This window comes from Procambarus clarkii, chromosome 42 (assembly GCF_040958095.1).
Source record: "Procambarus clarkii isolate CNS0578487 chromosome 42, FALCON_Pclarkii_2.0, whole genome shotgun sequence".
Lineage (NCBI taxonomy): Eukaryota > Metazoa > Arthropoda > Malacostraca > Decapoda > Cambaridae > Procambarus > Procambarus clarkii.
In genome coordinates, this window is record NC_091191.1 from 10,759,582 (window position 1) to 10,784,902 (window position 25,321).

Below are 25,321 nucleotides of genomic sequence, written 5' to 3' on the forward strand. Positions count from 1 at the left end.
TAATGGTCGGTGCATGCAGGTCTAATGGTTGGTGCATGCAGGTCTAATGGTCGGTGTATGCAGGTCTAATGGTCGGTGTATGCAGGTCTAATGGTCGGTGTATGCAGGTCTAATGGTCGGTGTATGCAGGTCTAATGGTCGGTGTATGCAGGTCTAATGGTCGGTGCATGCAGGTCTAATGGTCGGTGTATGCAGGTCTAATGGTCGGTGCATGCAGGTCTAATGGTTGGTGAACGGTCAAAAATCTGAATGGACGTTCAGTTGCTGGCTGTGAGAGGTTGTGGTGTTGGAACAGTGTCGTAGCTCAGTCGATTAAGGCAGTGTCTGGGATGCTCCCGGACGCAGGTTCGAATCCTCGTCACGGCCCTTGTGGATTTGTTCAGTGTCAGAGGCTTTCTGGCAGTCTAGGAAGATGCAGTAGACCCATGTTTCTCTAATGTGTGTATGTGAGTGTGTATAGGGAACCGGTGGCTGAGTGGACTGAACACTGAACGCGTGATCCTGTGGTCCCGGGTTCGATCCCGGGCGCCGGCGAGAAACGATAAGCAGAGTTTCTTTCACCCTGACGCCCCTGTTACCTAGCAGTAAATAGGTACCTGGGAGTCAGTCAGCTGTCACGGGTTGCTTTATGGAGGGTGGAGGCCTGGACGAGGACCGGGCCGCGGGGACACTAAAGCCCCGAAACCATCTCAAGATGCGTGAAGTATGCCCATGGTGTGCTGGCGTGTGTGTGTGTGTGTGTGTGTGTGTACTCACCTAGTTGTGTTTGCGGGGGTTGAGCTCTGGCTCTTTGGTCCCGCCTCTCAACCGTCAATCAACTGATGTACAGTTTCCTGAGCCTACTGGGCTGTCATATGTACATTTGAAAGGTGTAGAAAGGTGTGTGTGTGTGTGTGTGTGTGTGTGTGTGTGTGTGTGTGTGTGTGTGTGTGTGTGTGTGTGTGTGTGTGTGTGTGTGTGTGTGTGAGGTCCCTGGTGCTGGCATGTGTATGTGTGTGTGTGTGTGTGTGTGTGTGTGTGTGTGTGTGTGTGTGTGTGTGTGTGTGTGTGTGTGTGTGTGTGTGAGGTGCCAGGTGTGCTGGGATGTGCTCACCGTGTACACCATCAGTGGGCCAGCAGCCTCAACATGTCTCCCTCCCTAACAATAATGAAACAATCGCTCTGGTGCTGTATTTTCCCCGCTTGAATCTTTTTTCTGACGCGACGCCATTTTATGGCTGCAATATTTGTCTGTATCATTATATAAACATTGTCTTGCTTTGTTTGTGTGTTTTGATGGTGTTTTATAATGATAATATAAGGATCTGTTGGTGGCTAGATTAACGAGCATTTGGTATTTGTTTTCGACCAGCAAATTCGTCACTTTACTTCTACAAGTCATCAAAACATTGATGACTGTCATCAAAACATTGATGACAGTCATCAAAACATTGATGACAGTCATCAAAACATTGATGACTGCCATCAAAACATTGATGACAGTCATCAAAACATTGATGACAGTCATCAAAACATTGATGACAGTCAACAAAACATTGATGACAGTCATCAAAACATTGATGACTGTCATCAAAACATTGATGACAGTCAACAAAACATTGATGACAGTCATCAAAACATTGATGACTGTCATCAAAACATTGATGACAGTCATCAAAACATTGATGACTGTCATCAAAACATTGATGACTGTCATCAAAACATTGATGACAGTCATCAAAACATTGATGACTGTCATCAAAACATTGATGACTGTCATCAAAACATTGATGACAGTCATCAAAACATTGATGACTGTCATCAAAACATTGATGACAGTCATCAAAACATTGATGACTGTCATCAAAACATTGATGACTGTCATCAAAACATTGATGACTGTCATCAAAACATTGATGACAGTCATCAAAACATTAATGACAGTCATCAAAACATTGATGACTGTCATCAAAACATTGATGACAGTCATCAAAACATTGATGACTGTCATCAAAACATTGATGACTGTCATCAAAACATTGATGACAGTCATCAAAACATTGATGACTGTCATCAAAACATTGATGACAGTCATCAAAACATTGATGACTGTCATCAAAACATTGATGACTGTCATCAAAACATTGATGACTGTCATCAAAACATTGATGACAGTCATCAAAACATTAATCACAGTCATCAAAACATTGATGACTGTCATCAAAACATTGATGACAGTCATCAAAACATTGATGACTGTCATCAAAACATTGATGACTGTCATCAAAACATTGATGACTGTCATCAAAACATTGATGACAGTCATCAAAACATTAATGACAGTCATCAAAACATTGATGACTGTCATCAAAACATTGATGACAGTCATCAAAACATTGATGACTGTCATCAAAACATTGATGACTGTCATCAAAACATTGATGACTGTCATCAAAACATTGATGACTGTCATCAAAACATTGATGACAGTCATCAAAACATTAATGACAGTCATCAAAACATTGATGACTGTCATCAAAACATTGATGACAGTCATCAAAACATTGATGATTGTCATCAAAACATTGATGACTGTCATCAAAACATTGATGACTGTCATCAAAACATTGATGACAGTCATCAAAACATTGATGACAGTCATCAAAACATTGATGACTGTCATCAAAACATTGATGACAGTCATCAAAACATTGATGACTGTCATCAAAACATTGATGACAGTCATCAAAACATTGATGACAGTCATCAAAACATTGATGACTGTCATCAAAACATTGGCCAAATGTTCTTTAATCCAACCGCCAAACATTTTGTTCATTTCTGAATTAAACATTTTTTATTTACGAATGAAAAAGACTTCATATAGACGTTCGAACGTTCGTTAAAAAGTGTGTCTCATAAAGTGCTCTGTAAACGTTGCACCAACGTCGGCGTGGACTCGTCAACAAATGCCAAATGCTTGGTAATCCAACAATCAAACCTGCTGTTTAGGCATATAGAACTCTTTATATACGACACACAACTGATGACGTTCGAACTTTTCTCGAACTGTGAAGCCTTAAATTCACTTGTGTGTGTGTGTGTGTGTGTGTGTGTGTGTGTGTGTGTGTGTGTGTGTGTGTGTACTCACCTAGTTGTACTCACCTAGTTGTGTTTGCGGGGGTTGAGTTCTGGCTCTTTGGTCCCGCCTCTCAACCGTCAATCAACAGGTGTACAGATTCCTGAGCCTATCGGGCTCTGTGTGTGTGTGTGTGTGTGTGTGTGTGTGTGTGTGTGTGTGTGTGTGGGGAGGGGGGGGGGTGATCACATCATTTGTGAAGAAATTACGTCGCGTGTAGTCTTGGAGCTGAGCATTGAGGGGGGAACGGTGCAGATGAGAGCTCTCTTTTTAAGAGAGCGTCCATTCAGGGGCTCAGTGTGTGGGACGGGGCCGCTTGAGCAGCGGCAGCGTCTGTGGCAGGCTAATGGGGGTTCTTGAGCAAGTTGTGAGTTAACACCCTTACCTCTTCTTTCCCCCCTCCCCCCCCCCCCACACACACCTCCATCTCCCCTCCATCCTCATTTTCCATCATACACCAGAGTGATAAACGGTTGACGCCCCCCCAGCGCGCCTTGACAGTCTTATGAAGCCGTAAACTCCACAGTTGTGAATAACTTATCCGGACACGGTCTTATTGTGTGACTTAAACAGTCCGTTTACCTGTCTCTCAGTCAACCTGTCTCTCAGTCAGAGTCCGAGTGTGAGAACTGTGCTACTCTTCCTCCAATACTCATCTCTTAACTAAAAAAAATCACTCGCATATATTAATATTTCGACTGGTGGAGGCCTGGTCGAGGACCGGGCCGCGGGGACACTAAAGCCCCGAAATCATCTCAAGAAATCATCAATCATCTCAAGATAACCGTGGAATAGAATAAAATGGTATTTTACAAATATAAATAACAGTACAACATTTTTTTTTGGGGGGGGAGGGATTTGTACATAAACTGAGGTTAGGTTAGGTTAGGTTAGGTTAGGTTAGGTTGAATTAAGTACATCTACAATATATAATGATCAAACTACACATCAGTAAATGGACATACGACGATGACGTTTCGGACCCTCCTGGACCAGGATCAAATCGTGTGATAATTGGTCCACGACGGACCGAAACGTCGTGGTTTCTCCATTTTCTGATGTGTAGTTTGAGCATCACATCCACGTTAATCTGACTCATCGTCCGGATCAACACTACACTTTGGAACTTAATGAAACACGTCGTTTGGCACACTTTGAAAACAGCGACGTTGGCAAATGTCTGTAAACACACTCGCCTACAGGAACATTCACCTCTTGTTTACATATCCCTGTATTACAAGGCTACAGGTTATGAATACCGTCTTTGTAAGCGTTTCACCCATCCGGAAACTCACCAGACTGACCCCTTATTCACCCATAATGCCACGGGTCATTTCTGAGACCACTGATACACGTATACTCACTTAGTTGTACTTGCAGGGAGTTGAGCTTTGGCTCTTTGATCCCGCCCCTCGACGTGTGTGAGATTAGTGGTGGTGGGAGCAGAGGAGAGCGAGGGAGAGTGCCTCTCACTACTTCTGAATCAGCGGTTAATAAGTGCTGGTTAGGTTAGAGGTTCACTCAGAAGCTCGCTAAATGTTGAACCGCCTGTTACTACTCCTCGTTTAACTCTTATTTTGCAGGTCCGATGCGAAGCAGAGCTGTCTTGTGAATGGTGCGCCGTCGGCAGGCTAACGTCAGCAGGAGTGGGCGGTGGTGGGCGGCGTGTGGGCGTCGTGTGGTCGCCGTCATGGCCGTTAACGTGTTGATGCCGTTGCTGATCCCTCTGGGCGAGCAGATCACCAACGGTAAGTGGCCAGGTTTTCCTGTTGCACCAACGGTAAGGGAGAGCAAGGGGTCTCCTTGCACCAACGGGAGGTGCCAATGGCGCCCTCATCCTGGCAAGTGGCGCCTCTCACTGTTCGTACACATAATAGCGTAGTCTCTCTGGCCTGGCTTAGCGCTGGACACTGGGCTTTACCCTGGAATCCTCTCTCTCTCTCTCTGTCTCTCTCTCTCTCTCTCTCTCTCTCTCTCTCTCTCTCTCTCTCTCTCTCTCTCTCTCTCTCTCTCTCTCTCTCTCTCTCTCTCTCTCTCTCTCTCTCTCTCTCTCTCTCTCTCTCTCTCTCTCTCTCTCTCTCTCTCTCTCTCTCTCTCTCTCTCTCTCTCTCTCTCTCTCTCTCTCTCTCTCTCTCTCTCTCTCTCTCTCTCTCTCTCTGACACCATCATCAGCAACACCAGCATTACATCAATGAATCAACACCATGAAAACAAACAATGACAAACAATGGCGCTAAAATACGACTCTCATCTCCTAAACCTATACTTTAAAACAGCTGTTCCTCTTATCCACCTGCAGACACGAATTATCAATTCCAACGACTGCGCTTCGCCAAAGTCGTCACACATCCCTATTGGCGTTCTCAGGAAATACAATATCTGAATTGTATTTACTGAAACCTGAAATCTCCTGTGAAGGTTGAATTTCAACCGGAAAATGAAAGTAGTATAGCGAGATCGTGCTCCGAGAGATCTTTCTTAAACAGCTTTATAGGACCTCTCATGCATACACCCCCTTGTGTCTCTGGCCGTAAATAATGATCTTAGATTTTGTTTATATTCGGGGTCTTTACACATCCCTATTTTACATGTATTATTCAATGTATGTAAAATAAAATATATCTCTAAAGTACGATGGCAGACGCTTATGGCTAGCCTCACACAACTGTATCACATGAAACATATATATATATATATATATATATATATATATATATATATATATATATATATATATATATATATATATATATATATATATATATATATATATATATATATATAAGAAGAAAAACGAAACATGAAATATTTGAGCGGTCTCTCGTCTATTTCGACCCACTCTGGGAAGTAATGACAACATTCGTGCAGTGGTATTATATACACACAGAGGAGTAAGTCTGTGACAAGTGAGAAGAGAGAAGTAAAGTCTTAGAGATTATCCATGATAATCTGTTACACAAGTCCCCCCCCCCCCCAGTGTGGGATTACTTGTTCAGTAAGCCTCTTAACATCATTTTTAAATAAATTAAATGAATGCACAGTTCATTAATAATTTTCATATATATAAATGAAAATTTATATATATATTTGTTCATATATATATAATCTCACATATTCTTGCCTAAACCACAAGTGAGAGCTAAACACACATCAGACACCAAACCCTGCAAGTGACTCGAACTCAGAAAGCATAGGTGTTTGCGCACCTGAGCATAACTGATACTCTAAGCACCTCACCACCCAGACCCTACAAAAGGGAACTCTATGGACCGAGTCCATAGAGTTTCACCCTCATGAAATAGTAGTGGTTTTTTTGACACACACTGTACTCCTCTTCACATAGTCTAGAGTAGCTGCACAAATGCAGATGTACCTCATGTATTAATAAAAAAAAGTGTCTTGAGTCCACACAGTTTCGCCATCTGCTGGCAATATCACAGCATACATAAGTACATACAAGTACATACAAGTACATACAAGTACATACAAGTACATACAAGTACATACAAGTATATACAAGTACATACAAGTACATACAAGTACATACAAAACACATGTTATGATGGCAGAGTTGTGTGCTGGAGCTCCCAACTTGATTGTTACAACCCTGTGTAGTCATCCTTCACACTGCTGAAGGATGACTACACACACATACATACTACATATACATACTACATCTAGTATGTATATGTGTCATATACATACTACATATACATACTACATCTAGTATGTATATGTGTCATATACATACTACACATACATACTACATCTAGTATGTATATGTGTCATATACATACTACACATACATACTACATCTAGTATGTATATGTGTCATATACATACTACACATACATACTACATCTAGTATGTATATGTGTCATATACATACTACACATACATACTACATCTAGTATGTATATGTGTCATATACATACTACACATACATACTACATCTAGTATGTATATGTGTCATATACATACTACACATACATACTACATCTAGTATGTATATGTGTCATATACATACTACACATACATACTACATCTAGTATGTATATGTGTCATATACATACTACACATACATACTACATCTAGTATGTATATGTGTCATATACATACTACATCTAGTATGTATATGTGTCATATACATACTACACATACATACTACATCTAGTATGTATATGTGTCATATACATACTACACATACATACTACATCTAGTATGTATATGTGTCATATACATACTACACATACATACTACATCTAGTATGTATATGTGTCATATACATACTACACATACATACTACATCTAGTATGTATATGTGTCATATACATACTACACATACATACTACACATACATACTACATCTAGTATGTATATGTGTCATATACATACTACACATACATACTACATCTAGTATGTATATGTGTCATATACATACTACACATACATACTACATCTAGTATGTATATGTGTCATATACATACTACACATACATACTACATCTAGTATGTATATGTGTCATATACATACTACACATACATACTACATCTAGTATGTATATGTGTCATATACATACTACACATACATACTACATCTAGTATGTGTATGTGTCGTGCCTAATAACCAGAACGCACTGCTCGGCCTAATATGCAAGGCCCGATTTGCCTAATAGGCAGAGTGATTTTCGTTATTTAACAAAAAATGGTTTATCTGAATTAATATATTTTTATTATATTAAGAACATAAATTACTGACTTAGTTATGTTAGTCTAGGTTAAGTTAGGATAGACTAGGTTTTGTCATATTTCTACGTTAGTTTTAATTCAAGGTAAGTAGCACGGGCTATGGTGAGCCCGTAGTGGACTTACCTGGCACAGGAGCGGTGCCGAACACGTCTTGGCTACATATTCGGTTGCTTATATTAACTTGTACACACTTCACCTTTGATAATGTTGACAGTTTCAACGAAACACATATTTTGGCGTAAGGCATAATAAAACTGTCAAATTTAACTTTGAAGAACAAAGTTTTCAATTTTGTTCTCACGTGAGGAAGAACATAGAACCAGAGAAGTCGGTCTGTAAGCACTGATCTCACCTTTTCTGTTATATTCACTAACATATGTCTTCAAGAAACCTGGTTCCTAAGTATACTATAACATATGTCTTCAAGAAACCTGGTACCGAAGTATACTAACATGTATACATAATTATACATAATGATGTATATATGAGAGGACACGTGAGGTCTGGGAGGCGAGCCGTGAGTAGAGTGCTGGTCTACCACGATGGTAATTGGCATCTCTTTGATACTTAACAACCAAACAAGCCCCTCCACCCTCTGCCTCGATTTGCTTGTTAGTGAGGCAAGTTCAACCTCGGATCGATACGGTGGCGACAGCCCAGTAGATAGGAAGGCAGGGAGGGGTGGAAGTGGCTGCTGAATTATGCTATCGGGGTTAAAGGTTGAGATTCGGGCCGTTATCACGTGGGGGGGGGGGGGACACGAGATAACAATTGGGTCTTGCAAAAATGGGTTCAAAGGTGTTTTCTACAGCAGAAAGATTTTTTTTCCCCGGCGCGTATCCTGCATACCAGGGGCCAGATTCACGACAGCAGTTACGCAAGCACTTACGAACGTGTACATCTTTTCTCAATCTTTGGCACCTTTGTTTTCAATTATTAAACAATTAATGAGCTCCGAAGCACCAGGAGGCTGTTTATAACAATACCAGCAGTTGAATGGGGAAGTTTTCATGCTTGTAAACTGTTCTATAAATGTAACCAAAGCCGTCAAAGATTGAGGAAAGATGTACACGTTCGTAAGTGCTTGCGTAAGTGCTTTCGTGAATCTGGCCCCTGGGTCCCTCGACACGCATAACATCACTCGGGGGATTGAAGGATATTGAAGGATTGTGGGGGATTGAAGGATATGCCATGGCGTCAAGGAACACTAGGGGGAAAGTGAATTTGTAATGTTATTCACAAAATCTGGACATCCATTCAGGACTTTCAAGGAGAAATATTGTAATTTGAACAGCGAGAGGTCGATTTCTGATCCTTTCCGTGTTCACGAGTTAAATGACCTATTCGAAATCGAGGCAAGGACGGTATGCCTACTTTCTCCTCCCGCTGCTACAAGAGGGATAGGCGACGGTGGATAGGTCTCATCTGGTTATCTTGAGATGATTTCGGGGCTTTTTTAGTGTCCCCGCGGCCCGGTCCTCGACCAGACCTCCACCCCCCAGGAAGCAGCAGCCCGTGACAGCTGACTAACACACAAGTACCTATTTTACTGCTAGGTAACAGGGGCATAGGGTGAAAGAAACTCTGCCCATTGTTTCTCGCCGGCGCCTGGGATCGAACCCGGGACCACAGGATCACAAGTCCAGCGTGCTGTCCGCTCGGCCGACCGGCTCCCTAAACTGAGAAATGCGTTATTGGTGATACTGGACCCTCTTCCGTGCCAGCCGCTGCTGATAATATTACGAACCAGAGGGTAGACGTGGCAGCAGGGGCAAGGGGCATGCATGGACACATTCCTTTGATCACTCCACCACTACCCAGTATCAAACTAACTTTTAACTGATCAAACGGAAATTTTTTCCTAAAGGAAAATTTTGGTAAACAAGTTTTTTTGATAAAGAATTTTTTTTAGCTGAACGGATTTTTTTGGAAAACATTATTTTCTTTCCCCCTAAACGACATTTTTGGTAAATATATTTGTTGGAATGATAGTGTGCGTGTTGCTACATTGTTGACGGGACGTTTGTTTAAAAATTAATTGTATATATACAGTTATTGTGGTTATTGCTTCAGACGTGTCATACTGTCACGACGTTTGGGCATCTCGCGCGAGAATCGTGTGTCATATGAAGGAAAAAATATATATATAAATATATTAAATATATATATACAATTTTTCATGTTGTTACCGTTCATCCACTTGAAGACAATGATGGCGTCTGCCCTCGTCCTCCGCCTCTCTGGGGGCTGCAGGTCTCTTACTCTCCCCTGGTGTGGGGGGGTCAGGTCCAGCTCCCTCACCCTCTCCTTGTGTGGGGGGGTCAGCTCCCTCACCCTCCCCTGGTGTGAGGGGGTCAGCTCCCTCACCCTCTCCTTGTGTGGGGGGGTCAGCTCCCTCACCCTCCCCTGGTGTGAGGGGGTCAGCTCCCTCACCCTCCCCTCGTGTGGGGGGGTCAGCTCCCTCACCCTCCCCTGGTGTGAGGGGGTCAGGTCCAGCTCCCTCACCCTGGTGTTGGGGGGTCAGCTCCCTCACCCTCCCCTGGTGTGGGGGGGGTCAGGTCTAGCTCCCTCACCCTCCCCTCGTGTGGGGGGTCAGATATAAAAGGGATTCTTAGATAAATTCCACTCCGTCCTGAATCGCCTTTAAAGCATTGAATCCGGATTTAGCGCAGGAATGATTCGCGGTACAATTAAGGCATCCTTGGCATTCTAACATACCTTCTATGGTATACCAACATACCTGGAAGGTTATACGAGATTCTATATTCAGTCTTTGACCCCCCCTCATGAAATAATTCCCGGAGCAGTGCCGTTACAACCTGGCTCTTGTTAAAGGACCGGGTTAATTGGCGATCACAAACTGCCCTTGGATGTTCAGTTGCTAGAGCCTGAGGGATCAGCATAAGGTCTTCAGGGCTCAGAGGACTGTGTCCCTAATCTAACGTGTCTGTAGCCTCTGGATATTGTGCCCTCTCTCTCTCTGGTCGACCTGTTGTGGGTCTCCTGGTCTTGTCCTCTCTCTCTGATCGACCTGTTGTGGGTCTCCTGGTCTTGTCCTCTCTATCTGGTCGACTTGTTGTGGGTCTCCTGGTCTTGTCCTCTCTCTCTGGTCGACCTGTTGTGGGTCTCCTGGTCGTCCTGTCCTCTCTCTCATCATATCATCTCTTTTTGTTCTATCTTCTAGTTTCGGCATGTTAAACGCCTCATAGTCTCTCCTCGTAACTCTTGTTTTTTCAGTTCCGGAAACCATTTTGTAGCCTGCCGTTGCTCATTTTCCAGTTTATTTATGTCGTGGTCGGGGCTGACATGGTCGGGGCTGGCGGGGTCGGGGCTGGCGGGGTCGGCCCTGGCGGGGTCGGCCCTGGCGGAGTCGGGGCCCTCACTGGCAGTGTCCGGGAAGATGGGCGCCATCATAACAGGGGCAAGAGGCGCCATAAGATAAGAAACATCACCATATCGGCACCATAAGTAGAGATGCTTGTCTCACCTGGGCACCAGCGGGCACTTACCTCCCATCTCCTGATTGCATCTTGGCGGTGCTGGTGAGAGTGATGGTGAAAGTTGTGGTGGTTAGTGGTGGTAGAAGTGGTGGTTAGTGGTCGGGTGATGATGCTCTAGCTCCTGGTGCCCCGCCTAGTAGCCTTCCTGTACCTGTTGCGTTGTAATTAATTACTCTGATGTTGAAATTCTTCCTCGAATCTGGCCTTAAATTTGAGGATGGAGGTGGCCTCTACAACTTCTTTATTCAGAGCATTCCACTTATTGACTTCCCGTACTGATTTCTAACTGTTGATTACCCGTTGATGATTCCGAGGATCAACGTCTCCCGCGACCCTGTCTCTGGTCAGGTCTCCTGGTTGCTGGTCTGATCAATCAGCCTGTTCGATACGGCTGATCGCAGTCTGACTTCTCCGACTTCTTCTCTGACAATAAACACTTCTCCGGAACTCATCTAAACTGAAAGATGCTCACTGTTGCTGACCTGGATAAGTTTTGAAGTGCCTCTTTAAAGTGTTACGGCCACTTGGGCCAGTAACCGGGTTTTTGCTGTTATAACTTCTTCTATATCAAACCCCAAGTCAGTGATAAGCAATACACAATTACCTTCACCAGTATATTAACACCTTCACCACTATATATATATTAAATTAAAGTATTACTACACCTGTTTACAATAGTCTCTTTCACGCAGGACACAATACCGTGCGTCCTGCGTGGCAGTGTTCATCAAATCCCGGTGAATCCACTTTCCAGGTACACGTCGTCCTCACCTAATGGCAAACACCGGCGAGTTCACCTTCTTCAACATGGGCCAGTCCACGCACACCGTATCTTCACAATGTGCCAATACCCCCACCTCTGCTCTCCAGACACACACTGGCAGGGGGTTTCAGGAACACGTTGACAGGGGGTCTCAAATAGTCCACTACAGGGGTAGCTAGCACCCTGGCAGAAGTCTCTAGTCACTCACTAGCAGCACTTGTCAACAGACGCACCACTGTCTTCTCGTAACTCTCGTAACCCGGGTACGTCGACCCATACAACACTGCATTCATCGGCAGCTAACACTGCTATAACCGACGGCGGCCACTTAGTCTTCTCACAGGACCAAGTCAAGAGTTCTTGGACTGCCCGAGGTGAACTGCCCTCTTCCGTGCAATCGCCTGCTTACGTCACCTCTGTGAACATAAAATGTCATTAGTTAGTTGGACAGTACACTGGATGACCGCAGGATAACACCCATCCACCGGGGAATTGACATTGTACATTGTAGCCACAACCTCGATGGTGTTGATCTCGATACGCCACCCACCAGAAGTCATCATCATCGACCTCCTCTTCTAACTGTGGCAGGAAACCGGAGCCTTTTACTGATATCATGCCACCACCAACAGATGGCGTTGTTTGCATAGCACCCAATACTGGGGAGTTGGAGTGCAAACCCATAGATGGCGCTAAAATCGCCATTCCATACTCCAGCGACGGTATCGATACAGTAACACTACTTAATGGAAATCTTTATAATATTCCAATTGAGGCACTAATTTTCAGTATAATTTGCCTCCAAACAGTTTCAATTACTTTTTGTTATCTGTGATGTCAGTGCTTGTTGTGCAGGTTAAGGGGGCATCCCTACTAGGACACAGAGACGCACACCTGGTTGGAGTGACCACTTTAGGGAATCGAAAATAGGATTATCTTTTGTGTCAAGTTACTATGGAAAGATGCTGGCTTCAAACCCGGGACCACAGGATCACGCGTCCAGTGTTCTGTCCACTCAGCCACCAGCTCCCCTTCCATAAAGAGGTTAAAGATAATACTATGGGATCAAAGGTTGCTGATATTTCAAGAAACGAGTTTTTTGAATTTGGGGATGAAATTAGAAAACTAGAGTTCATCTACTTTCACAGAGAGATGACTGGCAGGCACTTTCAGTCCAGTTGATGCCAGCTTGATGTTACATGATTTGTGGGTTTGGAGTGATTTTGAGCCGGGATAGTGCCGGGATAATGCCGGGATAGTGCCGGGATAGTGCCAGAATCTGTTGATGTAGATTGCTGAAGACCCACCCAAATAACGTCATGGGATGCTTAGTTTATAGTAGTTCTACTTCTAATTGTCTCATCACCATAATTGTGTGATATAAATTAGGCCAATATAGGTCACACCCATCTTATGTTAGCCCTCACTTTGTCTTTACAATATATCTTCAGTCATATTTACATATAGTGTTATATTGTCGTAATCTATTACGACTATATAACACTTCGAAAGGATAAGGATTTGGGATGGGACGGAGGGGGGAAAGGAATGGTGCCCAGTCACTTGGACGGTCGGGGATTGAACGCCGACCTGCATGAAACGAGACCGTCGCTCTACCATTCAGGTTAAGGGAGTAGAGTCTGTATTTTCCTTGTGTTGTGATCTCTCCTGCCAGGCTTGATGGTTCATCTTGTGCAGTGATTGTCTCATTTCCTGCCCAAGCGGCTTTGTTTATGGACCTTTTCTTCCTTGGCTTCTTCTACTTGCTGCCAACACTCCTCAGACACGTACGAGATAACCGGACGTGTTCTCAGCCCTTCCCCAAGTTACTATTTTTTTTGTTGGTAGGGTGGATATGAGGTGTTGGGGTGGTAATGGTGGTTGTGGATATGGTTGTGCTAATTGTAATGGTGGTGGTGATGATGGTAGTAGTGTTGGGTGGTGGTAGTGATGATAGTGGTAGTGTGTGTGTGGGCGTGGTGGAGACCTGTGGGGGTGTAGACTAAGGGCTGCCACAGAGGCAGTTGAAGTGGCAGTATAAGCATGATCTAAGAGGTCATTTGGTGGTGGCGGGCCTGAGCGCCGCTCCTCGCCGCTGACAGGCTGCACCACCCTAATGTGCCGTCCTCCTCGCCATTGTCTTCAAAAACCCAACTCCAGAAATATTTTTGCTATGCAATTTGAACATTACGTATATCCCAGAGAGCTCTTGAAGTGATTGCCTTCAAGGCCTTTGTTGAATATTTGATTTTTCATGAGTACCTGGATTAATATATATATATATATATATATATATATATATATATATATATATATATATATATATATAATATATATATATATATATATATATATATATATATATATATATATATATATATATATATATAATCATCTCATCTCTCTTTCACTATCCCCACTCTTATCCCATCTCTCCCATTCACCTCTCTCTTCTCTCCCCTCCTCTCTAATTCGCTCTCTTCAAACATCCACCCCCCCCCCCTTCGGATTCTTCCTTCTCTCCCTATTTCTGTCTGTCTTCTTATCTCTCTTTATCTTGGTTGTCCAGGACTCACTACAGTCCCCCCTCTCTCTCTCTCTCTCTCTCTCTCTCTCTCTCTCTCTCTCTCTCTCTCTCTCTCTCTCTCTCTCTCTCTCTCTCTCTCTCTCTCTCTCTCTCTCTCTCTCTCTCTCTCTCTCTCTCTCTCTCTCTCTCTCTCTCTCTCTCTCTCTCTCTCTCTCTCTCTCTCTCTCTCTCTCTCTCTCTCTCTCTGAGAGTCAGTATATGAAGATGGAACACTGTTCCCTTTTGAATTCTGGCAACTTTGACCAGCCTATGTCCACCCCGTACCCTAGACCATTCCCCCTGCAAAGTTGGGCGAGGCTGCTCCCAAGTATCTAGCCTCTAAGCTTGACCAGATAGACTAACAGACATTCTCTCTTATAGATATAGATAAAATGTTTTTTATTATTTTTATTTTTTTAGTCCAATATTGTGTGTGTACTCACCTAGTTGTACTCACCTAGTTGTGTTTGCGGGGGTTGAGCTCTGGCTCTTTGGTCCCGCCTCTCAACCGTCAATCAACAGGTGTACAGATTCCTGAGCCTATCGGGCTCTGTCATATCTACACTTGAAACTGTGTATGGAGTGAGCCTCCACCACATCACCCCCTAATGCATTCCATTTGTCAACCACTCTGACACTAAAAAAGTTCTTTCTAATATCTCTGTGGCTCATTTGGGCACTCAGTTTCCACCTGTGTCCCCTTGTGCGTGTTCCCCTTGTGTTAAATAGACTGTCTTTATCTACCCTATCAATCCCCTTCAGAATCTTGAATGTGGTGATCATGTCCCCCCTAACTCTTCTGTCTTCCAGCGAAGTGAGGTTTAATTCCCGTAGTCTCTCCTCGTAGCTCATACCTCTCAGCTCGGGTACTAGTCTGGTGGCAAACCTTTGAACCTTTTCCAGTTTAGTCTTATCCTTGACTAGATATGGACTCCATGCTGGGGCTGCATACTCCAGGATTGGCCTGACATATGTGGTATACAAAGTTCTGAATGATTCTTTACACAAGTTTCTGAATGCCGTTCGTATGTTGGCCAGCCTGGCATATGCCGCTGATGTTATCCGCTTGATATGTGCTGCAGGAGACAGGTCTGGCGTGATATCAACCCCCAAGTCTTTTTCCTTCTCTGACTCCTGAAGAATTTCCTCTCCCAGATGATACCTTGTATCTGGCCTCCTGCTCCCTACACCTATCTTCATTACATTACATTTGGTTGGGTTAAACTCTAACAACCATTTGTTCGACCATTCCTTCAGCTTGTCTAGGTCTTCTTGAAGCCTCAAACAGTCCTCTTCTGTTTTAATCCTTCTCATAATTTTAGCATCGTCCGCAAACATTGAGAGAAATGAATCGATACCCTCCGGGAGATCATTTACATATATCAGAAACAAGATAGGACCGAGTACAGAGCCCTGTGGGACTCCACTGGTGACTTCACGCCAATCGGAGGTCTCCGATTGGTCTCTATCATATCTACATATCTAGGGTGTGTGTGTGTGTGTGTGTGTGTGTGTGTGTGTGTGTGTGTGTGTGTGTGTGTGTGTGTGTGTGTGTGTGTGTGTGTGTGTGTGTGTGTGTGTGTGTGTGTGTGTGTGTGTGTGTGTTTACCCATTAGTACTCACCTGTGCCTGTAAGGTGGAGTTCTGACTCTTGGATCCCGCCTTTCTTGCCACCGGCTGTTTATAGCAATGACTCCTGTCCTATTTTCTTATCATATTTAGTTTTAATATTATGAATAGAGTTTGCGTGTGTGCGTGCGTGTGTGAGTGCATGCCGGTCTACAAGACACCTCACACACTCACAACCCTGTAATACATTGCCTGCTTGAGATTTGTCGCGGGAATGGTCCTCTTTATCTCTTGTACGAAACAGGAATAAATTGACCTCAGATCTGAGGCTGATGCTTATGCTGGCATAAGAAAACAAAGACGGTCTCGTATGCGTGTTTGGAATGTGCCATAAACAGCGTCTTCGCCAGAACTGTATGTATATGTATACATCAGGGTTGTGTAATGTGTTGTGTATGTATGGTTGAGGAAGGCGGGAAATACGATAAAGAGTATTAAGCAAGATAACTAATCATGACGTTTATCGAGTTTGATATATACAGATAAATATGATTTTTGTTGTTGTTCAGTTAGGGGTCTTGCAGAGTCGGGATTCGATCCCCGATGGTCCAAACGGTCGTAGATCGTTCCTTCACCCAGCCCTCCTATCCCGCTCCGCCCTTCCTGTTCCTTCCCGGTGGGATAGTCACACAGACTTAGCCTCTTCCCTGTGACGTTCCCAGCCTTATTTCAGAAGTCTTTTTACCGACTGGCTGAGGACCCAATCAGCGGAGAGAAAGTCTTAGAGTGAAACATAGAGTGAAACTCAGAGAATAAACGGACTCTAATGACAAGATGGCCACAGTTATGGGGGGGTGGGGGTTGAACATAGAAAGAGGCGGGAATTGAGTGCGGTGCTGCTCTCCCAGCAACGAAATTGGGAAAAATATCCAGGATAATTGGGAATTTTCAATTTGGGATCATTCTCGCCCAGAATTGTAATGTTATTGGCATTGCCGACCCTTAAGCGCGAGTTTTCTATGACGGGGAAGACCCTGGTCTGAGCAGAAGCAGAGTGGCAGTGTTTCGGTACCTTATGTCTCTGTACACCTTGCAGGGAAGTGGTAGGTAGGTACCTCGGAGTTAAGAGGGTTGTGGTGCACTGTATTCTGGGGAAGGTCAATAGTTAGGTCTTGTAGTTAGACACACACACACACACACACACACACACACACACACACACACACACACACACACACACACACACACACACACACACACACAAACACACACACACACACACACACACACACACACACACACACACACACACACACACACACACACACACACACACACACACACACAAGGAAGGGAAGGGAATTATCAGGGGGAAAGCGCCAAGCCATTACAACTATATAGCACTTGGAATGGGTCAGAATAAGGATTTGGGATGGGACGGAGGGAAGGAATTATGCCCAACCACTTGGACGGTCGGGGATTGAACGACGACCTGCATGAAGCGAGACCGTCGATCTACCGTCCAGCCCAAGTGGTTGAACTCACACACACAAGGAACTGATCCTTACGACACTAAAAAAGAGAAGGGAGAGGGGGGACATGATAGGAACGTATAAAATACTCATGGGAATTGACAAAGTGGACATAGACGAAATGTTCACACGTAATAATAACAGAACGAGGGGACGTGAGTGGAAGCTGGAAACTCAGATGAGTCATAGAGATGTTAAGAAGTTTTCTTTTAGCGTGAGAGTAGTGTAAAAATGGAATGCACTTAAGGAGCAGATTGTGGAAGCAAACTATATTCATAATTTTAAAACTAGGTATGATAGGGAAATGGGACAGGAGTCATTGCTGTAAACAACCGATACCTAGAAAGGCGGGATCCAAGAGTCAGTGCTCGATCCTGCAAGCACAAATAGGTGAGTGAGTACACACACTCACCTCCTGACGAAGTCCGGGTAGGACTGATTATATCAAGCATTATACTGATTATACCTGGATCACCTGATTATACAGGTGATCCAGGAACACACGGGGCCTACTGTCAGTAATGGGGGGTTTGGGGGGGTAAAGGCCCCTTATATCAGGAGTCAGAAGGCGTCTACGCATGTTCCCATCTGTGGAGAAAAAAATGTGCATATAATTCCATTATATGCAATTATATGCATATAATATAATATGCATATAATTCGCTGTGTGTATATATATATATATATATATATATATATATATATATATATATATATATATATATATATATATATATATATATATATATATATATATATATATATATATATATATATATATATATAAAATATGTGTGTGTGTGTATCTCATGCCCTTTTTTTGTAATTTAAAAGTTAATAACGTTTTAATAAGTAAAATAAGATTGAGGTTGTGTAAGGGGGACGAGTCTTGAACTGACACCATCACAAACTTTGTTGTCTCTTTTGCAATTTTTGGCTACTCTATTTTTTTCACTTTTTTCTTTGTCGAACTTTTTTATTAACATTTTCCCACACTTTTATCACTGCGTCTTCCTGCACCTTCCCACTCTTATAGAGACGTTCCCTACCCCGCTTCTACCCCTTAATAAAAAAGTTGTCAACGTCACACACCCAGATGAGCCACAGGGACGTTAGAAGGAACTTTTTCAGTGTCAGAGTAACAGGTGGAATGCGCTAGGCAGTGATGTGGTGGAGGCTGACTCCATACACAGTTTCAAATGTAGATATGATAGAGCCCAGTAGGCTCAGGAATCTGTACACCAGTTGATTGACAGTTGAGAGGACGGGACCAAAGAGCCTAAAGCTCAACCCCCGCAAGCATAAGTGAGTACATATCAATCAAGCGTTTCTCCGCGGTAGTCACATTCCCTTTCCTTCAGAGCTCGCGGGCTACTTCACTGCTGCTTTAACTGTCTTCAAGAGGTTAACAAAATTAACTAACAGAACGCTTGGAGGAGAGCGACCCGGTACTCCGTAAGTTTAATAGCAGCTCTTACCTGGGGAAATTATTGAGCAGGGATCACGCTGAAGCCTCGTAACGCGACGCCATGATAATTTTGGCGGGAAAGAATTACTAAGCTTCCTTTGGGGAAATTCTGTAATTGGATTAATGTCTTACTGATGGAATTATATCCTGCTATCTTTCTTACTCTTGTAGATTCAGCTACTAGGAACAAAAAGTTGCAAGTAGCACGGGCTATGGTGAGCCCGTAGTGGACTTACCAGGCACAGCACAAGAGTGACACTCTCCCAGAGGACCTACCAGCGAGGGAAGAGTTCCCTGGTCATGAGTACACGACACATGGACACATGGTCTTCACGTATCAATCATGGCGGCTGTTATCTCCATGTATTAAACAGTTTACGAGCGTGAAAACATCACAACCCGAGCTTACTATTATTATAAACTACCTCGTGGTACTTCGGAACTTATAAATTGCTTATTAAATTTTGTAATTGTATTAAATTCAATCATAAATTATAAATTTATGATTAAACTTAAACAAAACCGTCGTGATTGTTGAAAGATGTAGAGGTTTCGCATGTGTTGGATGACACTTGGAGGACGTGTGTTTAAACAGGTGTAGAGAGGAGGAACGGCTGGGCGGGTCTTAAGAGCCGTTGATAGGATTAAGTAATAATTGTAAATAAGAAGCAATAAGATGCTTATCTTAACATACTAAGAAGGTTAGGTGAGGTCGGTGTTTTCTATGAAGCTTTTCAAGGTAAACTTAAATATTCACAATCAATTAGTATGTCACATATGCGCTTATTAAATAAGCCAATATTAACTATAAGCAAGTGCGAGAACGGGTTGCAGCCAGAATCTTAAATCTTCAGAGCCCAAACGTCTCTGTTCGCTTCAGGAATCGTCTCTTTCGCGGCTATCAAATGAGCATCTCTATAACTAAGAATGACTTGTTTATGCCCTTAAAAAATAATCAATATATAACAAAAAAGTTCGTAAATGCTATTGATGATAGACACAAGTGTAAGGATTTCTAACATGAAGCGACGTAAACAGGTTTGGTACAGTGTTGGTGAAGGGAACTGGTGAAGGTTTGGCAGTGTTGGAAAGGTCATGAAGGGGCCGTGGGTGTGCTCACACAAGAGTCACTAATGAGTCAACTTAAGCGAGTAAAGTGAGTAATTATGGAGCATTCATCAGGCGCTGTAGTTGTGATCCTTCCCCCCCCCCCTCTCTCTCTCTCTCTCTCTCTCTCTCTCTCTCTCTCTCTCTCTCTCTCTCTCTCTCTCTCTCTCTCTCTCTCTCTCTCTGTCTCTCTCTCTCTCTCTCTCTCTCTCTTACCCTTTGGTCTTGCTGAGTCTTCCCGCCCTGCCTCACACTGGTCCCTGCCTCACCCTGCCCCTGCCTCATGCTGGCTCCTGCCTCACCCTGGTCCCTGCCTCACCCTGGCTCCTGCTTCACGCTGGCCCCTGCCTCACCCTGGTCCCTGCCTCACCCTGCCCCTGCCTCATGCTGGTTCCTGCCTCACCCTGGCTCCTGCCTCACCCTGGTCCCTGCCTCACCCTGCCCCTGCCTCATGCTGGTTCCTGCCTCACCCTGGCTCCTGCCTCACCCTGGCCCCTGCCTCACCCTGGCTTCTGCCTCACCCTGGCTCCTGCCTCACCCTGGCTCCTGCCTCACCCTGGCTCCTGCCTCACCCTGGCTTCTGCCTCACCCTGCCTCATCCTGGCCCCTGCCTCACCCTGCCTCATCCTGGCCCCTGCCTCACCCTGGCTCCTGCCTCACCCTGGCCCCTGCACCCTGCCTCATCCTGGCCCCTGCCTCACCCTGGCTCCTGCCTCACTCTGGCCCCTGCACCCTGCCTCACCCTGGCCCCTGGCTCACCCTGGCTCCTGCACCCTGCCTCACCCTGGCCCCTGGCTCACCCTGGCTCCTGCACCCTGCCTCACCCTGGCCCCTGGCTCACCCTGGCCTAGCCACCCTGCCTCACATTCCAAGGAAGATCAGACAAATCTGGTTTAATTATATTTTCGTGGTATTGTTTACCGCGCGTGTTAGCTCCTAATTTACATCTGTTTCGCACTCTCTCTCTCTCCCCTTGTGAAATGTGTTCATCCTTTTGTTAATAGAGAAGTAGAAGGAGGGAAAGGAGGTAGAAAGAGGGGGAGGGGGGCTGTTTCCCCCTCACAACCCGACTCATCACAACCTTCACCATCTATTACAACTTCTTTAACAACCCTGACTCCTGCTTATATAGTACTTTTTGTGACTATGTGGCTCACCGTACATATATTGACGTAATGGACAATTAGTAGAATGTGGTATACTATTCACTTTATTGCGTTCAGAAGAAATAAAGTTCAAACCAAACGTAGATATTCCTAGGCCCAGTGTAGAACATATTAGGCCTCAGCATATTATATTAAGCCTCAGCATATTATATGAGGTCTCAGCATACTATGAGGTCTCAGCATACTATATGAGGTCTCAGCATACTATATGAGGTCTCAGCATACTATATGAGGCCTCAGCATACTATATTAGGCCTCAGCATACTATATTAGGCCTCAGCATATTATATTAGGCCTCAGATAGCGTTTATTAGGCTTAGCATGGTTAAGGTTAAGGGTTTATTACCAACATAAATACAAAATTCTTTTCAATTTGTCTAAATTCATTAGTACCAAATTCTACTTTCTAATTGTCTATTACGTCAATATTTGTACAAATGGTTCACATCATTACTATAAGTACTATCTAAATAAGAAGATGGGCTCTTTATTAACCATTAGCGACCACCCCCCTTCAACGGCCACCACAATCAATAGTCACCGGCCACCACAATCTCCTGAAACTGATCATTCCTTGGAAATACAATCTACCTGTCACTGACATTCCTCTTTTATCTGTTTTCCACCGTCCATGTGTCACGCACACCCGTCACCAAGAAAGGTAATGAGATTCTTGCTCTTCTCTAAGCTGTCACACTTGAAACACTTCCCTCCTCCATCACAAACCTAAGATCTCACGAGGACACTGTCTACACCGACGGCTCTTGTCTTATACACACACCATCATAGTCAGGTTAAACAACTGGCTGATGTCAGAACTAGCGGCACTGCTACTGGCTATCGGTACTTAAGAAAACACAGGCGGAGGAATTTGAACTTTGTGATTCAAAGTTTGCTCTTCAAGCACTTGAAAATGCACCAATAGTGCGGTGGTCAGGATGCTGTGTACGTTTGGGGGTGATTCTGAATGTCATGGGTTCGAATCTCGGCATAGTAGGCCGAGAAGTGCGTTCTGGCTACTAGGTACGACATACATATATATATATATATATATATATATATATATATATATATATATATATATATATATATATATATATATATATATATATAATATTTTTGCTTGCTTCTACTGTCTCTGTGTTGGTTCGGGGTCTTGAAGTGGGTAGAATGTAATTATGTGTTAACTGGTTGTTGACTGATGGTCTGGACTTTTTGATGTGTAGTGCCTCGCTGATGTCGAGTCTCCTGCTGTCGGTATACCTGTCGACTATTTCAGTGTTGCTTGTTAAGATGTCTCTGGTGATGGTCTGGTTGTGTGAGGAGATTATATGCTCCTTGATGGAGCCCTGTAACAATCACCGGTACATAAGGAGGCAACAATCACCGGTACATGAGAGGGGAAACGAACCAGTTTATGCCGACAGGAGTAAATATGGAGGAGCTCTAAGCCACGTCCTGGTACCAGGTTCGGTTTTGCTTTACGTGGGTCGTTCGTCAGCGGTAATGGACGGCCCCGAACACTATATGTTTAAGGTCCTGGTGGTGGTGCTGGTGGTGGTGGTGGTGGTAGTGGTAGTGGTGGTAGTGGTGGTGGTGGTGGTAGTGGTAGTGGTGGTGGTAGTGGTGGTGGTGGGGTGATCCAATGGACCTACCTGGTCGGGGTGTGATCCAAAGGTCCTGTTGGTGGTGGGGGTGTGATCCAAGGGACCTACCTGGTCGGGGTGTGATCCAAAGGTCCTGTTGGTGGTGGGGGTGTGATCCAAGGGACCTACCTGGTCGGGGTGTGATCCAAAGGATCTGTTGGTGGTGGGGGTGTGATCCACGAGCCGACGCCCTCCAGGGCACATTACCCTTACATTGCTCTCTCTCAGAAAACAAGATTTCTAAGCATAATCTCCTTTGTGTGTAAAAGTAAACCGCATTTACATAATTTGTATTATTTACATGTAAAAGTGTGTGTGATTGTATTCGTGTTTGTGCATGTTGTATGTGTGATCATGATTGTAACCAAAACTTGACTGTATATTTTTGTGAGCAATGCACAGGCTTTTTACCCTAGTTTGTACCTACATATCAGTAAATATTACGATGTAAGCTACTTACCGTTCGCTAAATATCAAGCTTGGCCCAGTAGTGGAAGGTTGTTATACGCATAGTAGCCTCCACATAACACGTTAAGTGCCCGCCTCCCAGACCACTTCCACAGTAAATTCGCTTTTTGTTAATTCATAATAATTTAAAAAATACTTTCGCAGCTCGTATTTTGTGTTAAATGCATCCCGCAGGCCCCTAAGAGCGGGAGATTGTGAGATTGTGCCTCAGTCATGGAAGATTGTGCCTCACACCCTTTGCAAGATTGTGCCTCACACCCTTTGCAAGATTGTGCCTCACACCCTTTGCAAGATTGTGCCTCAGTCATGGAAGATTGTGCCTCACACCCTTTGCAAGATTGTGCCTCAGTCATGGAAGATTGTGCCTCACACCCTTTGCAAGATTGTGCCTCACACCCTTTGCAAGATTGTGCCTCAGTCATGGAAGATTGTGCCTCACACCCTTTGCAAGATTGTGCCTCAGTCATGGAAGATTGTGCCTCACACCCTTTGCAAGATTGTGCCTCAGTCATGGAAGATTGTGCCTCACACCCTTTGCAAGATTGTGCCTCAGTCATGGAAGATTGTGCCTCACACCCTTTGCAAGATTGTGCCTCAGTCATGGAAGATTGTGCCTCACACCCTTTGCAAGATTGTGCCTCAGTCATGGAAGATTGTGCCTCACACCCTTTGCAAGATTGTGCCTCAGTCATGGAAGATTGTGCCTCACACCCTTTGCAAGATTGTGCTGCAGCTGTGCAAGATTGTGCTGCAGCTGTGCAAGATTGTGCCCCCCTGTGTGCCTACAAGCCTAGCTCTCTCTCGTAGCGTAATATTGGATTATCGCCTCACATAAATGTTCAATATATCTTCTGTTTAGATTCTTCGTCTCTTCAGCAGCCTCGTGGCATATTTAGCATGAATGTAAGTTCTTTCTTTATGTAGAGTGTAAATACGTCCCGACTCTTGTACATACAGGTGTGTGTGTGTGTGTGTGTGTGTGTGTGTGTGTGTGTGTGTGTGTGTGTGTGTGTGTGTGTGTGTGTGTGTGTGTGTGTGTGTGTGTGTCCGACAGCACTCACCTATTTGTGCTGTCGGACAATTGTTCGGACTGTAGACTTGGCTGTTGTCGGACAGTTGTTCGGACTCGAGACTTGGCTGTTGTCGGACAGTTGTTCGGACTCGAGACTTGGCTGTCGTCGGATAAGTGACTGACTTGACAATCGGTTCCATCCATATCTTGTCTTCCGGCAGCATAAGTAATAGGAAATCCAATTGTTCTTTTCCCGGTTATTATATATGGAAATTAATCATATTCCAAGTAATAATGTTTGGTGAACTTAACCTGAATTTTATACTTGACCTGAATTTTCATGTGCTCTAAACATTACATCTTTGTAATGGTATTTGGAAATTACTAACCAACAGCTATTTTGCTTTGAAGATTTTTATATAAAAATATTAAATTGTTGTATCAAAGGAATTTTGGATATATTTGACCAATTTTGGATATATTTGACCAATTTTGGATATATTTAACCAATTTTGGATATATTTAACCAATTTTGGATATATTTAACCAATTTTGGATATATTTAACCAATTTTGGATATATTTAACCAATTTTGGATATATTTGACCAATTTTGGATATATTTGACCAATTTTGGATATATTTGACCAATTTTGGAT

The 25,321-nt window shown here is 43.9% G+C and overlaps 2 protein-coding genes across 5 annotated transcripts in view; both read left to right on the forward strand.

Annotated features, from left to right (window-relative positions):
- The window catches only part of LOC138373367 (dentin sialophosphoprotein-like), a 104,674-nt gene extending 101,850 nt beyond the window's left edge, over positions 1–2,824 (forward strand). The window contains exon 3 of the mRNA XM_069339565.1: positions 1,319–2,824. Coding sequence (XP_069195666.1) covers positions 1,319–2,824 — 1,506 coding nt within the window. The remainder of the gene's footprint in view (positions 1–1,318) is intronic.
- The window catches only part of LOC123770378 (putative neural-cadherin 2), a 460,439-nt gene that overhangs the window by 383,514 nt on the left and 51,604 nt on the right, over positions 1–25,321 (forward strand). For all 4 annotated transcript variants that reach the window (XM_069339898.1, XM_069339901.1, XM_069339900.1 and 1 more), the window contains one exon: positions 4,702–4,866. In XM_069339898.1, the coding sequence (XP_069195999.1) occupies positions 4,731–4,866 (136 nt within the window). In that variant the 5' untranslated portion in view covers positions 4,702–4,730. The remainder of the gene's footprint in view (positions 1–4,701; positions 4,867–25,321) is intronic.